Here is a 12,651-nt window from a genome sequence, read left to right as displayed (position 1 = left end):
CTTTACACTGTAATATTGGGGTGATTAAATAAATAACAAAACACCACTGCTAATCATTACAAATGAATACAAAACCTAAAACAATAGAAACACAATGATCTCATAAGTACATGAGAAATCAACTCAGTAAATAATCAAATGTTCAGTAGTGTGTTGGATATATTGTATTTCAGAAAGTGACAGCAACGATATTGTGCTGGTCAGATAATCATTTGTCAGAACAGACATTAACATAGCAAATATACCCTGTTACTCTTTACCTGGAAGTATTAACCTTGTATCAGGTTTTCTCATTCAGGCAGGTAGATCATCAAGGAAGATTGTAAAGTTGCAATGCCCAAGACCCTACACGTCTTTTTCTATAAAGCTGAGGTAAGGCTATCTATCTCCTATTTTCCAGGTCATCTGCTTTGACTTGCAAGCTGAGTGCCATTCAGAATAAATGAACTGGCCTTTCTTGAGTATACAAACATGTCCTAACCTTCTTCATGGAAGGCTAACTCTGACTTACTCTTGTGGGTGACTATATTACTAGTGCAGTGGAAGTCTATCTTCAGAATTGCTACTTCATTTAAAATGATCAATTTCAGAATTTTGTGAATCGTTAAGGAAGCAGGAGTTTAGGAGGGAGATTAGGTCACCATTGGTGTTATATTTGCTTCTAAAGAGTCTTAACATTAACTAATAATAACACACTAAGCTAGCTAATCATTAAACAACAATTTTATCATGTTTTAATATTAAGTTACAGGAGTTAAATCATCAGTGGAGAAAAGAACCTACCTTATACAGTGGAAGACCTTGGATATTAGAAACCTTGGCAGGTTTATATTGAAATGAGAAGGACTCAAATAGTGAAGGGCATCATTACAGGCAGTTAAATCTGGCAACCTTGCTGATCTTGGCACACCAGCAGGTTATGTGCAAAACCATATTACTACTGTATTAAGCATCATGTCAAACTATACTGAGAAATTCTATGGCAAAAATAAATCTGACTAGAGCATGAATCATATTTATATTTAACAATATTATGGAAATAACATATAATGTATATTCTGCATGTCAAAAAGAGTTGATGCTTCCACCTACTGCAGCATATTTCACCAGCTGCACTATTTCATCTGTGAGTTATAAAAGTCTGTTGGTCTTCAAATTATTTAATTTAATATTATTAATAAGGCATAGATTTGGGATTGAAGAAGAGTCTTACTTCTTGTTTAAGTGAGTTTTATATAACAATTAGCTTTGCAGTGGTGTGATAAATGTAACCTAACATTGTGTCTCTGTAAGAAAAAAATATCACATCTGTCAAATTTACCTCAGTTATGTGGATCCAACCTAAATTGCATTATAGATTATAGTATTTTCATACAGTATGTCCAACATATTCTGTATATAGAGTATGCAGAATGTATTCTATGTATTGTGTTTTACCTCTTTAACACTGATAAATAGTTATTTACAGTATGCTATTTAATTCTTAGTTTTAAATGCGTTTGCATTCTCCATGAAAAATTCTAAGCTTGAGTAGGCAGTAAAGTAGGTAGGTTATTTGCTTTTGGTAGTTTTAAATTTGGAATAATCTATAAATATTTAACATTTATTTATTTTAGCTATCTTAATATTATTATTGCTTTAGCTTATGTCATTTTAAAAATCATGTAAAATAAAGAATAATATGTAGTAACAGTAACACATAGTCAGAGGCACCTCTGTTTCATGTAAGAGATAAATAATGCTATGTAATACAGTCACCGTAGATCTCTATTTATTTAGATGGTTTATGAATAAAGGATACGATTCAGAATTGTATCATGTGTTTTACTGTTTCTTGTGTCTGTGTAGCCGTGTATTTTTTTCTCCCGATGCCGTGCAGCTCAGAACACAGGTGAGGTGCTTTTTTTCGTTTCCGTTCGGAAATTTAATTGGTCTAATGTTATGTCGTTTAGTTTTTTTGGCTTAAAGTTTGTGAAACCGGGAAAAACCTAGGAAAAATCCATAAATAAGCCGCTTCGTTGTTTAAGCTGCGGGCTTCAAAACGTGGAAAAAAAGTAGCGGCTTATAGTCCGAAAGATACAGTGTGTGTGTGTGTATATATGTATATATATATATATATATATATATATATATATATATATATATATATATATATATATATATATATATATATATATATATATATATATATAATCTGGTTTCCTAGGTTAAGCAGCTAACTAAAGGCTTACCTATACACATTTCCCGAGTTTGGATACTGAGCTGTAAAATGTGGACATCTCTGTGGGTTTTTGCCCTGGATAATTTGGCAGTCATTAACACACCGCAGTGAAAAAAATTTAGAGTTGATTACATAATTTTTTTACACTTAGGTAAACGCATGATTCTTGATTTAATTATACTTTTAAAAAAGTACCGTCACAGTAAACCATGCATTCAATTACTGTAATGAGTGTACATGTAGTTCATTACTTTCCACCTCTGCCAGCTTTTAGTCACGAGCTGATTGAGTTAACTTGTCTAATGATTACACTGTGCAGCCAAAAGTTTGTGGACCATCACACACATATGTGAACATCTCATTCCAGTTTTAGTTTACTTTGCCGCTTTACCACCATTCTCTTGGGAAGGCTTTCCACTAGCAGTTTATCCCAATGGTGTTGAGATCATGAATATGTGCAGGACATACAGGTTCCTCCACTCCAATCTTGGCAAGGCAAAACATATCAGAGAGTTTGCTTTGTGCACAGGTGTATTGTTATACTGGAACATGTTTAGGACCTGTTCAGTCAGGGAAATCTTGTCAAAATGAATTTGTTTTATTGTCTTAAAATTTTAGACTCATTGGAATGACAAAAATCATCCTACTTATTTAAACACGTTAAATGGTTCAAAATAATTGTTAATTCCTTTTGTAAAGCTCCACTCTAGCTGATGAAAGCATATTCTCTCCATGTTTTTTAAAAACATGTAAATTATTGTGTGACAGGCATAACTGGCATATTTTTAAGAGCAAGAGACTTGATGTGTGTAGCTTTTGCTCTCAGGTGTGCATGTTAACACATTAATACATGTAAAAAAAAAATTCTTTTTTTTACTTATTACTTTTTGATTGCAGTCAGAATGGAATAAGATTTTTAAGTAGTTGGAAGTGTTTGGGGAAAATGCATTAGATGCTTTTAATATACTTAATAGGGATTCTGGACAGGAAAAATGGGGTGATGAAGATTACAAAAGAAAATGTCCAGTCAACATCAATGGATTTCACAATCTATTATCTGTAATCTAATATATTCCTCCCGCTGACCCTTAGAGTGTCACTGAGCATGTCATTTTAATTAAACAATAGATTCATCTCCATAAATTATTTTAAATAACAAAATAATTTATGGAGATTCATATTTCTTAATAGTGAAAATAGCCAAGATACTTGTAAAGTGGGTCATTTTTTTATCTATCTAACTTAATTTATTGTGCCACAAATCAGTCAGACATCTGAACCATTGCTTTTAGTATAGTTGAGCTGAAGTTGCCATCTACGATACAATTCCACATTCTTTGTATAATTCTTGCTATTTTGTATAAAATATTTCCTAAAGCAGAAATATTTGCAGATGCAGGGCATCTTAGCACTGGATTCTGCCAGGTCTTCCTTTATAAGCACACAAGATGAGATAAGATGAGATGATAAGATGATGGACTTTAATGGGACTGACAGGAGGGATATGTAAAGACAACCAAGCAGTCTATAATGAACCCAAAATTCTGTTCCAAATGTTTTTTTGTGTGTGTGTGTGTGTGTGTGTGTGTGTGTGTGTGTGTGTGTGTGTGTGTGTGTGTGTGTATGTGTGTGTGTGTGTATTGACTTTAACATGCTTTCCACACTTCATCTTCTTCAGCAATGTGAACAAAATGTGTGTGTGAACAAAATGTGCCAACATTTACTGTATATAAACAAACGTATATGTGTATAAATATGTCTGTGTGTATACAGTATATGTTTGCACCTTCTTTGAATCTTTCTTCTTAGTCATTGAATTTTAAATTTGCTGAAATATTACACAGTCTGAATTCACATTCTATAAGCAGATTGTAGACTGAAAAGGGAACAGATCTGCAAGTCGATAAGTCCATAAATAAATTTCTGATCAAATGCAGGTGCAGAGAAAGAGAGAGCTGGGGGTTTTGGACTGTATCCTGGGTGCTGAGCGTATAATCTATAGGATCAGCTCCATCAGCGGATTCCGCTCTGGAGGGAAAAGCTGCAGCCAGGGAGCTTATTATCACACAGATCTGAACCTACTGTGAAAGGATGAAGAACAGGACCATTGACCTGTAGGTGACTAAAGACTAACACTAGGGATTTATGTATTTCATTGGTGTAGTGGTTCATATTGTATTTTTTTTGTACAAGTTCTCTGGCTGAAGAAATCACTACTAGATTCACACAGCAAAAAAAAGTGGTTTTGGATTTAGTATTACACAAACTTCATAGTGCACTTTTTTTTTTAGCATGCTGGATATGTAATGAGAAGACCAAAAGAAAGGGGGGGGGGGGGGGATGCAAGTTTGTCCAAGTGTGGAATGACCTTGTGTGTTCTGTATAATGTGAGCACATGGTGCTGCGTTTACAGTTAGGACATGCTCCTTGTTTGCTTGTGCTGCCCAAAAAGTGCTGAATACTCATACAATATTCAAAAACTCAACAAGATACAAAAATGTTTGAAATCTTCAAACTAAAAGCAGATTTACTTGCACAAGTATATGTAAAAAGGAAAGTTTTCATATTTGTTTCCAGAATTTGAAGTGAAAAGTCCTTTCACCTCCACATCACACCCACTCAGACAACCATGGCTATTCATTCAACATGGTGTTTGTTAGTGAGGCAGTTATAATGAACTTTTGGTGAAAATGTGTTCGGGAAATAACGTTTTATACTGTGATAACATTTTTATCTGATGATAGCAGTCATTTTCATGTGCAAACTGGGGAGTAAATTGCTGTGTCATTTTAAGTAAAATTGTCATGGTTCATTTAGTGGGTGTTGCTTAGAGGAGCATTTATTTAGCAATTCACCGATAAACATTTAAACCAACACTATGAACCACAAGCCAAAAAAAAAAGGGGAAAAAAATGCTTCAGCAAAATTTTCAACTCTAGAATTACCCAAATATGAGAAAAGGAAGTAAACAGAACAAGTATATTTTTATTGCTTTAATTCACATTTTTAGCAACATTTATATAATAATTTATAAATAATATATTGTGCTGCAGACCTACTTCCTTATACTGTTTCCAAAAAATACATTCATACTATATATATATATATATATATATATATATATATATATATATATATATATATATATATATATATATATATATATATATATATATATATATCCATCCATCCATCCATCCATTTTCTCCCGCTTATCCGTAATTTGGGTCGCGGGGGCAGCCGTCTAAGCAGGCCCCCGCCTTCGACTGCTGCCCAATCCTCACAGCACCGTCCCTTACAGTCCCTCCTGCAGGTGGTGAGCCCACGGGAAGATATATATTTATATATATATATATATATATATATATATATATATATATATATATATATATATATATATATATATATATATATATATATATATATATATATATTAATATATATATATATATATATATATATATATATATATATATATATATATATATATTACAGTGCGGAAAATAAGTATTTGAACACCCTGCTATTTTAAGTTCTCCCACTTAGAAATCATGGAGGGGTCTGAAATTGTCATCGTAGGTGCATGTCCACTGTGAGAGACATATTCTAAAAAAAAAAAAAAATCCAGAAATCACAATATATGATTGTTAAACTATTTATTTGTACGATACAGCTGCAAATAAGTATTTGAACACCTGTCTATCAGCTAGAATTCTGACCCTCAAAGACCTGTTAGTCTGCCTTTAAAATGTCCACCTCCACTACATTTATTATCCTAAATTAGATGCACCTGTTTGTGGTCTTTAGCTGCATAAAGACACCTGTCCACCCCATACAATCAGTAAGAATCCAACTACTAACATGGCAAAGACCAAAGAGCTGTCCAAAGACACTAGAGACAAAATTGTACACCTCCACAAGGCTGGAAAGGGCTACGGGGAAATTGCCAAGCAGCTTGGTGAAAAAAGGTCCACAGTTGGAGCAATCATTCGAAAATGAAAGAAGCTAAACATAACTGTCAATCTCCCTCAGACTGGGGCTCCATGCAAGATCTCACCTCGTGGGGTCTCAATGATCCTAAGGAAGGTGAGAAATCAGCCCAGAACTACACGGGAGGAGCTGGTCAATGACCTGAAAAGAGCTGGGACCACCGTTTCCAAGGTTACTGTTGGTAATACACTAAGACGTCATAGTTTGAAATCATGCATGGCACGGAAGGTTCCCCTGCTTAAACCAGCACATGTCCAGGCACGTCTTAAGTTTGCCAATGACCATTTGGATGATCCAGAGGAGTCATGGGAGAAAGTCATGTGGTCAGATGAGACCAAAATAGAACTTTTGGGTCATAATTCCACTAGACGTGTTTGGAGGAAGAAGAATGATGAGTACCATCCCAAGAACACCATCCCTACTGTGAAGCATGGGGGTGGTAGCATCATGCTTTGGGGATGTTTTTCTGCACATGGGACAGGGCGACTGCACTGTATTAAGGAGAGGATGACCAGGGCCATGTATTGTGAGATTTTGGGGAACAACCTTCTTCCCTCATTTAGAGCATTTAAGATGGGTTGAGGCTGGGTCTTCCAACATGACAATGACCCGAAGCACACAGCCAGGATAACCAAGGAGTGGCTCTGTAAGAAGCATATCAAGGTTCTGGCATGGCCTAGCCAGTCTCCAGACCTAAACCCAATAGAGCTCAAACTCCGTGTTTCTCAGTGACAGGCCAGAAACCTGACTGATCTAGAGAAGATCTGTGTGGAGGAGTGGGCCAAAATCCCTCCTGCAGTGTGTGCAAACCTAGTGAAAAACTACAGGAAACGTTTGACCTCTGTAACTGCAAACAAAGGCTACTGTACCAAATATTAACATTGACTTTCTCAGGTGTTCAAATACTTATTTGCAGCTGTATCATACAAATAAATAGTAAAAAATCATACATTGTGATTTCTGGATTTTTTTTTTTTTAGATTATGTCTCTCACAGTGGACATGCACCTACGATGACAATTTCAGACCCCTCTATGATTTCTAAGTGGGAGAACTTGCAAAATAGCAGGGTGTTCAAATACTTATTTTCAAATACTTTATATATATATATATATATATATATATATATATATATATATATATATATATATATATATATATATATATATATATGACCAGAGATGGGATGTAACAAAGTACAAATACTTTGTTACTGTACTTAAGTAGATGTCTCTCACAGTGGACATGCACCTACGATGACAATTTCAGACCCCTCCATGATTTCTAAGTGGGAGAATTTGCAAAATAGCAGGGTGTTCAAAATTAATTTTTTTTAAATACTTTATATATATATATATATATATATATATATATATATATATATATATATATATATATATATATATATGACCAGAGATGGGATGTAACAAAGTACAAATACTTTGTTACTGTACTTAAGTAGATTTATCCACTGTTATCAGTGCTTCACTATTTATTTTTCGGACAACTTTTTACTTTTACTCATTATATTTTTTACACAAATATATGTACTTTCCACTTCTTACATTTTATAACCAGGCTCGTTTCTTTAGTTTTAATCTATTTGGTGACATGATCAATATTTTTTTGGCTATTGCAAGCTGTTTTCTGCCCATCAACCTGTTTCTTATCATTGCACAGCTTTTCCAGTCTACCACTGGTGTATGATTTCCATATCATTTCCTGGTATTCACGCACCATAGATGTAGACTAGTTTATGGAGCTAAAAATAAACAGGGCAGAAGGTAACAAGAATATTGGTTTTAACGTGGATGAGACAGAGGGAGTCAGTCTGATCATCATCATCTTTTCTCTGCTTGTGTTCTATATGGTGGTTGTTCATACATTCATTAAATAAAACAATGTGAAATTCTTTTGTATTAATATATTAATATGATGTACGCTCCAGTTACCAGCGTGACACTAAAACAGGTAGTAATAATTGCTAATATTTACTATATAGTACATTTCAAAGCCCAAACATTTTTACTTTAACTTGAGTGAGTTGTCAGTACTTCAACTTTTACCAGAGTCTTTTAAAACATAAGTATCTGTACTTCTACCTGAGTGTAAGATGTGTGTACTTGTGCATGTCTGTATATGAATGATTTTGAAGGTTAAAAGATAATAAACTACATCTGTAAATGGATATGGAAATACTTTATTTCACCATTAGACAAGAGCAAGCGGGATAATTCTTTAGAATTGTGAAATAAATCCAAAGGGAACGAACATACAAAAAAAAAAAAAAAAAGTGTTATGGAATCACAAAATATAGACAGCTTCCATAAAGTGATGAAAGAGAAATACAGTAACGTTTACATACTATCTAAGATCTGCTAATTCTTTTACTGGTTTCATAAACAGTTCTAAGTGAAAGGATATTATGTTGGTTTTTTTTAACATCCAGTGTGGTCATGCCTGTGTATACAGAATTCTGTACAGTGCAGTGAGCTTTCACCTCAGTGTGAAAAAAAAATGTTTTTTTTTCTGTAGCAGATATGAACAGCGACATTCTCCGTCATCAGTTTGGTATAATACATAGTTTGCATTTGGTATAAAGATGTTTTGGAACAGAGTGAAAACAGTGGGTTTCTTTTAAATGGAGAACAACTGTACAAACACCTTTAGCAAGATCGTCTGCAGCTAAAGGCACAAAGGATCCACTGAGCAACAGATGTGTCCATTCTGGAAAAAAGAAAAGGAACACAGTAGAAAAAACATACAGTATCAGTATATACAGTGTGTGTGTGTGTATATATATATATATATATATATATATATATATATATATATATATATATATATATATATATATATATATATACACACACACACACACGCGCACGCACACACACACATACTGTACTATATTAATATCTTCTCTAAGGACAACACTGTAGAAATTAAACTTGGATATATTTTTGTCAATATGCAGCTACAGATTTACTGTCCTCTGAAAACATACAGCCATTATTATCTAAATAGCTGGTAACAAAAGTGAGTACACCCTAAGTGGTAGTGGTAACAGCTGTGCGTCATGTAGGCCTGCAAATCCATATGTCTTATTCATCATGTTCATGTTTTTGTCTGCTTGACAGGAACATATAAATTTGTGTATCTTGTATTAGAGAAGTTAAAATTTGGTAAAATTATCTCATAATGACCACTGGGTATTCAACATGGCACCTCATGGTAAAGACTCTCTGAGGATTTGAGAATTAGATTTGTTGTTCATCTCCACAAAGATTACCAGGATATAAGAGAATCTGTAACAGCCTGAAACTGAATTACAGTATAGGGGCCAGGGTCATACCGAGGTGTTCCAGGACGGGTTCCACTCAAAACAGGCCTCGCAAAAATCAATCAAAGACGTTGCTGTGCATCAGGTGCAGAAGCTGACTTAAAAAGGCAGAGTGCTGCCAGCATTGCTTTAGAGGTTGCAGAAGCGGAAGGTCCATTTATCAATGCTCAGACCATACGCTGTACACTGCAACAAGTCGGTTTGCATGGCCGTTGTCCCAGAAGGAAGTCTCTACTAAAGATGGCAAACAGTTTGCTGAAGACGACCTGTCTAAGAGCATGAATTACTAGAAGCATGTCCTGTGGTCTGTTGAGACTAAGATAAACTTGTTTGGCTCAGATGGTGTACCGTATGTGTGGCAATGCCCTGGTGAGGAGAAGCAAGACTGCAGCCTACAGTCAAGCATGGTGGTGGCAGCATCATGGTCTGGGGCTGCATGAGTGCTGCTGGTACTGGGGAAATGTTCTGAAATGTTCTGTTAACATTCTGAAGCATAACATGACCCTTCAGAAACTGGGCCTAACGGCACTTTTCCATCATAATAACAACCCCAAAAACACCGCCAAGAAGACAACTGTCTTGCTGAGGAAGCTGAGGGTGAAGGTGATGGAGTGGCCAAGTTTGTCTCAAGACCTGAACCCTATAGATCACCTGTGGAATCCTCAAGCAGAAGGTGGAGAGGTGCCAAGTGTCTAACATCCAGCAGCTCCGTGATCTCATTATAGAGGAGTGTAAGAGGATCTTAGCAACAACCTGTGCAGCTCTGGTGAATTCTATGCCCATGAGGATTAAGGCAGTACTTGATAACAATGGTGCTCACACAAAAGGGTGTACTCACTTTTGTTGCCAGCTATTTAGACAATAATGGCTAGATACTGTATACTGTAAAATGTAAAACTAACAGTAAAGCTGTTGGTGTTAACTCTTTGTACTGTTTTTTTTATTTTATTTTGCATTTTATTTTTATATTTAGCTGCTTGTCAAATTCATATGCTGCTTCAGCCCAGTAAGTCAAATAGCATGCAAAATTTCTTCAATTAGCTTAACAAATGTTTGGAACAACTGACTCACTCTGTATTAAACTGTAACTGTATGCTCTTATGGTTACAGTGGTTATAAAGCAGCACACTCAACGGTTTAAACACATACCTTCTAGCCAAAGAGACTTGACTATTCAGACGAGGTGTTAATTTGATTATACTGTAAGTGTCGCACTGTAATATCTAAGAAAGTTCAAAATGCCTCTTTGATAACAGTTCACCCAGATGCAATGCAGAGCAATAAATTTGTTTTATGTGTGTACGTGTGGTGTAAAGACCTTGCACTGGCAGAGTGTGCACTCTGTGCCGTGTTTGACCCAGGAGGAGCCGCTGAAACGCATGATGCCGTGTTCATCCTCGCAAGTTTTGGTGATGTCATTGCGGACGCTCTGAGCCAGGCATGGGTCTGTGACGCAGCGTGGGCAGCATTCGCCCTCGGGCACCATGGTGAAGTCGCAATGCGCCGGAGGGCACAACAACGGCCAGCAGTCCACCTCTCCCTGCTGTAACCCACACAATAGACTATTCAGCAAGTTCACTTATTCTTACATCATCATACTTCTCTCATTAAGCTCTTTTCTGTATGGATAACACTCGTTACATCCAAGATCATAACGGTTTTGTAGTAAGGTCGTGTTTTGCATTTATATACTATATACTATATTTACATTGGAGACAGATGATCCGCTGTGGCGACCCCTAATAGAGCCAGCCGAAAGAAGAAGAAGAAGATACATGATTTACATTACAATACTTTTTTTTCTAAATACATTTATTTTAGTTTACAAAAATTCTCCAATAGTTTTCCTTTACTCTAATGGTCCTGGTTTATTTCACAATAAATTGTGTAATACCCTTGCTGCAGTTTGTTTATCCCTCTAACAACAGAAAGAGAAGAAGAGAATTGTACACCTCTGTCAAAACTTGGAAAGAGTGGGAGTGCTCGTTTCTGTGAAGCCCCTGGAGTACATTGGAACAAATAACTGAGCCCAAAGTAGACCACAATAAACAATAGTTACTGCCTCTGTAATTGAGAAATGACCCTGCTTGGCTTGCACTGAGAGACTGTTATCCACAAAGGAAACACTAGCCTTGCATATTAGTGTACATCCTGTGTGGTAATTATGGTGTGGATCCATTTTAGTATATTACATGAAAGCAGCTACAATCTTGATGACAGTAACTATATTACGGTGTAGAGTTTGGTGAGAAAGCATACATATCTCTTGAGCAAATGCTCCACTCTTTATTTCTCATAAATCGCATGAAAGCAGCACAACTGAAATTGCACGGCCTGCTTTATGCTCCTCTCAGTAAGTCCCTAAAAAAGTCCCATATATTTCACCTGACCTTATAGATTTGGGTAAGGTGTGGTATAGCACAGTCTGACCTATTTTAGATAACTCTTTATTTTACCATGTTTAAAGTTAAACCTGGTTTGTGTGTGTGTGTGTGTGTGTGTGTGTGTGTGTGTGTGTGTGTGTGTGTGTGTGTGTGTGTGTGTGTGTGTGTGTGTGTGTGTGTGTGTGTGTGTGCGCGCGTGTGTGCATGCATGTGTTTAAATGCATGTATCATTGTCTTTGGATGTGGTAGCATTTAAATTTGCCTTCACTTGAACTAGGAGACCCAAAACTGTTCCAGGATGACATCCATGAATATATATATAAAAATATAGTTTACATGGGTTGTATAGGATTTTGAGTGGCCTGCTATAGAGCCCTGACCTCAAACCCTATTATTACCTTTGGAATGAATTAAAATGCTGACTGCACCCCAGGCCTCCTCACCCTACATCAGATCCTGACTTTACTAAAACCCTTGTGCTTTAATGAGCACAAATCTCCATAAGGACTGGGGACTAAATATGGAATGGGATGTTCAAAAAGCACATACAACTCTAATGGTCACAAACCTTTTTTAGAAAATGTGTGTGTCCATCGATTAAGACAATGTACACTTCAAAATGTTTTTCTTTATTGGTCAGGAAACATGTTTAATCACCTAATATTTGGTGTATTGTGACAGCCTCCTGCCCAGATCTTTCCTTCCTTCTGTTCT

General features: G+C 35.9%; 1 protein-coding gene across 1 annotated transcript in view; it reads right to left on the bottom strand.

Annotated features, from left to right (window-relative positions):
• Positions 1-8,394: 8,394 nt before the first annotated feature.
• Positions 8,395-12,651, bottom strand: part of LOC310728593 (protein kinase C-binding protein NELL2a-like) — a 71,656-nt gene continuing 67,399 nt past the window's right edge. The window contains exons 19-20 of the mRNA XM_083546283.1: positions 10,872-11,096; positions 8,395-8,937 (exon numbers count right to left, since the gene is read on the bottom strand). Coding sequence (XP_083402409.1) covers positions 8,896-8,937; positions 10,872-11,096 — 267 coding nt within the window. The 3' untranslated portion in view covers positions 8,395-8,895. The remainder of the gene's footprint in view (positions 8,938-10,871; positions 11,097-12,651) is intronic.

This window comes from Silurus aristotelis, assembly GCF_946808225.1.
Source record: "Silurus aristotelis genome assembly, chromosome: 7".
Lineage (NCBI taxonomy): Eukaryota > Metazoa > Chordata > Actinopteri > Siluriformes > Siluridae > Silurus > Silurus aristotelis.
This window is presented reverse-complemented; position numbering and strand designations above follow the sequence as displayed.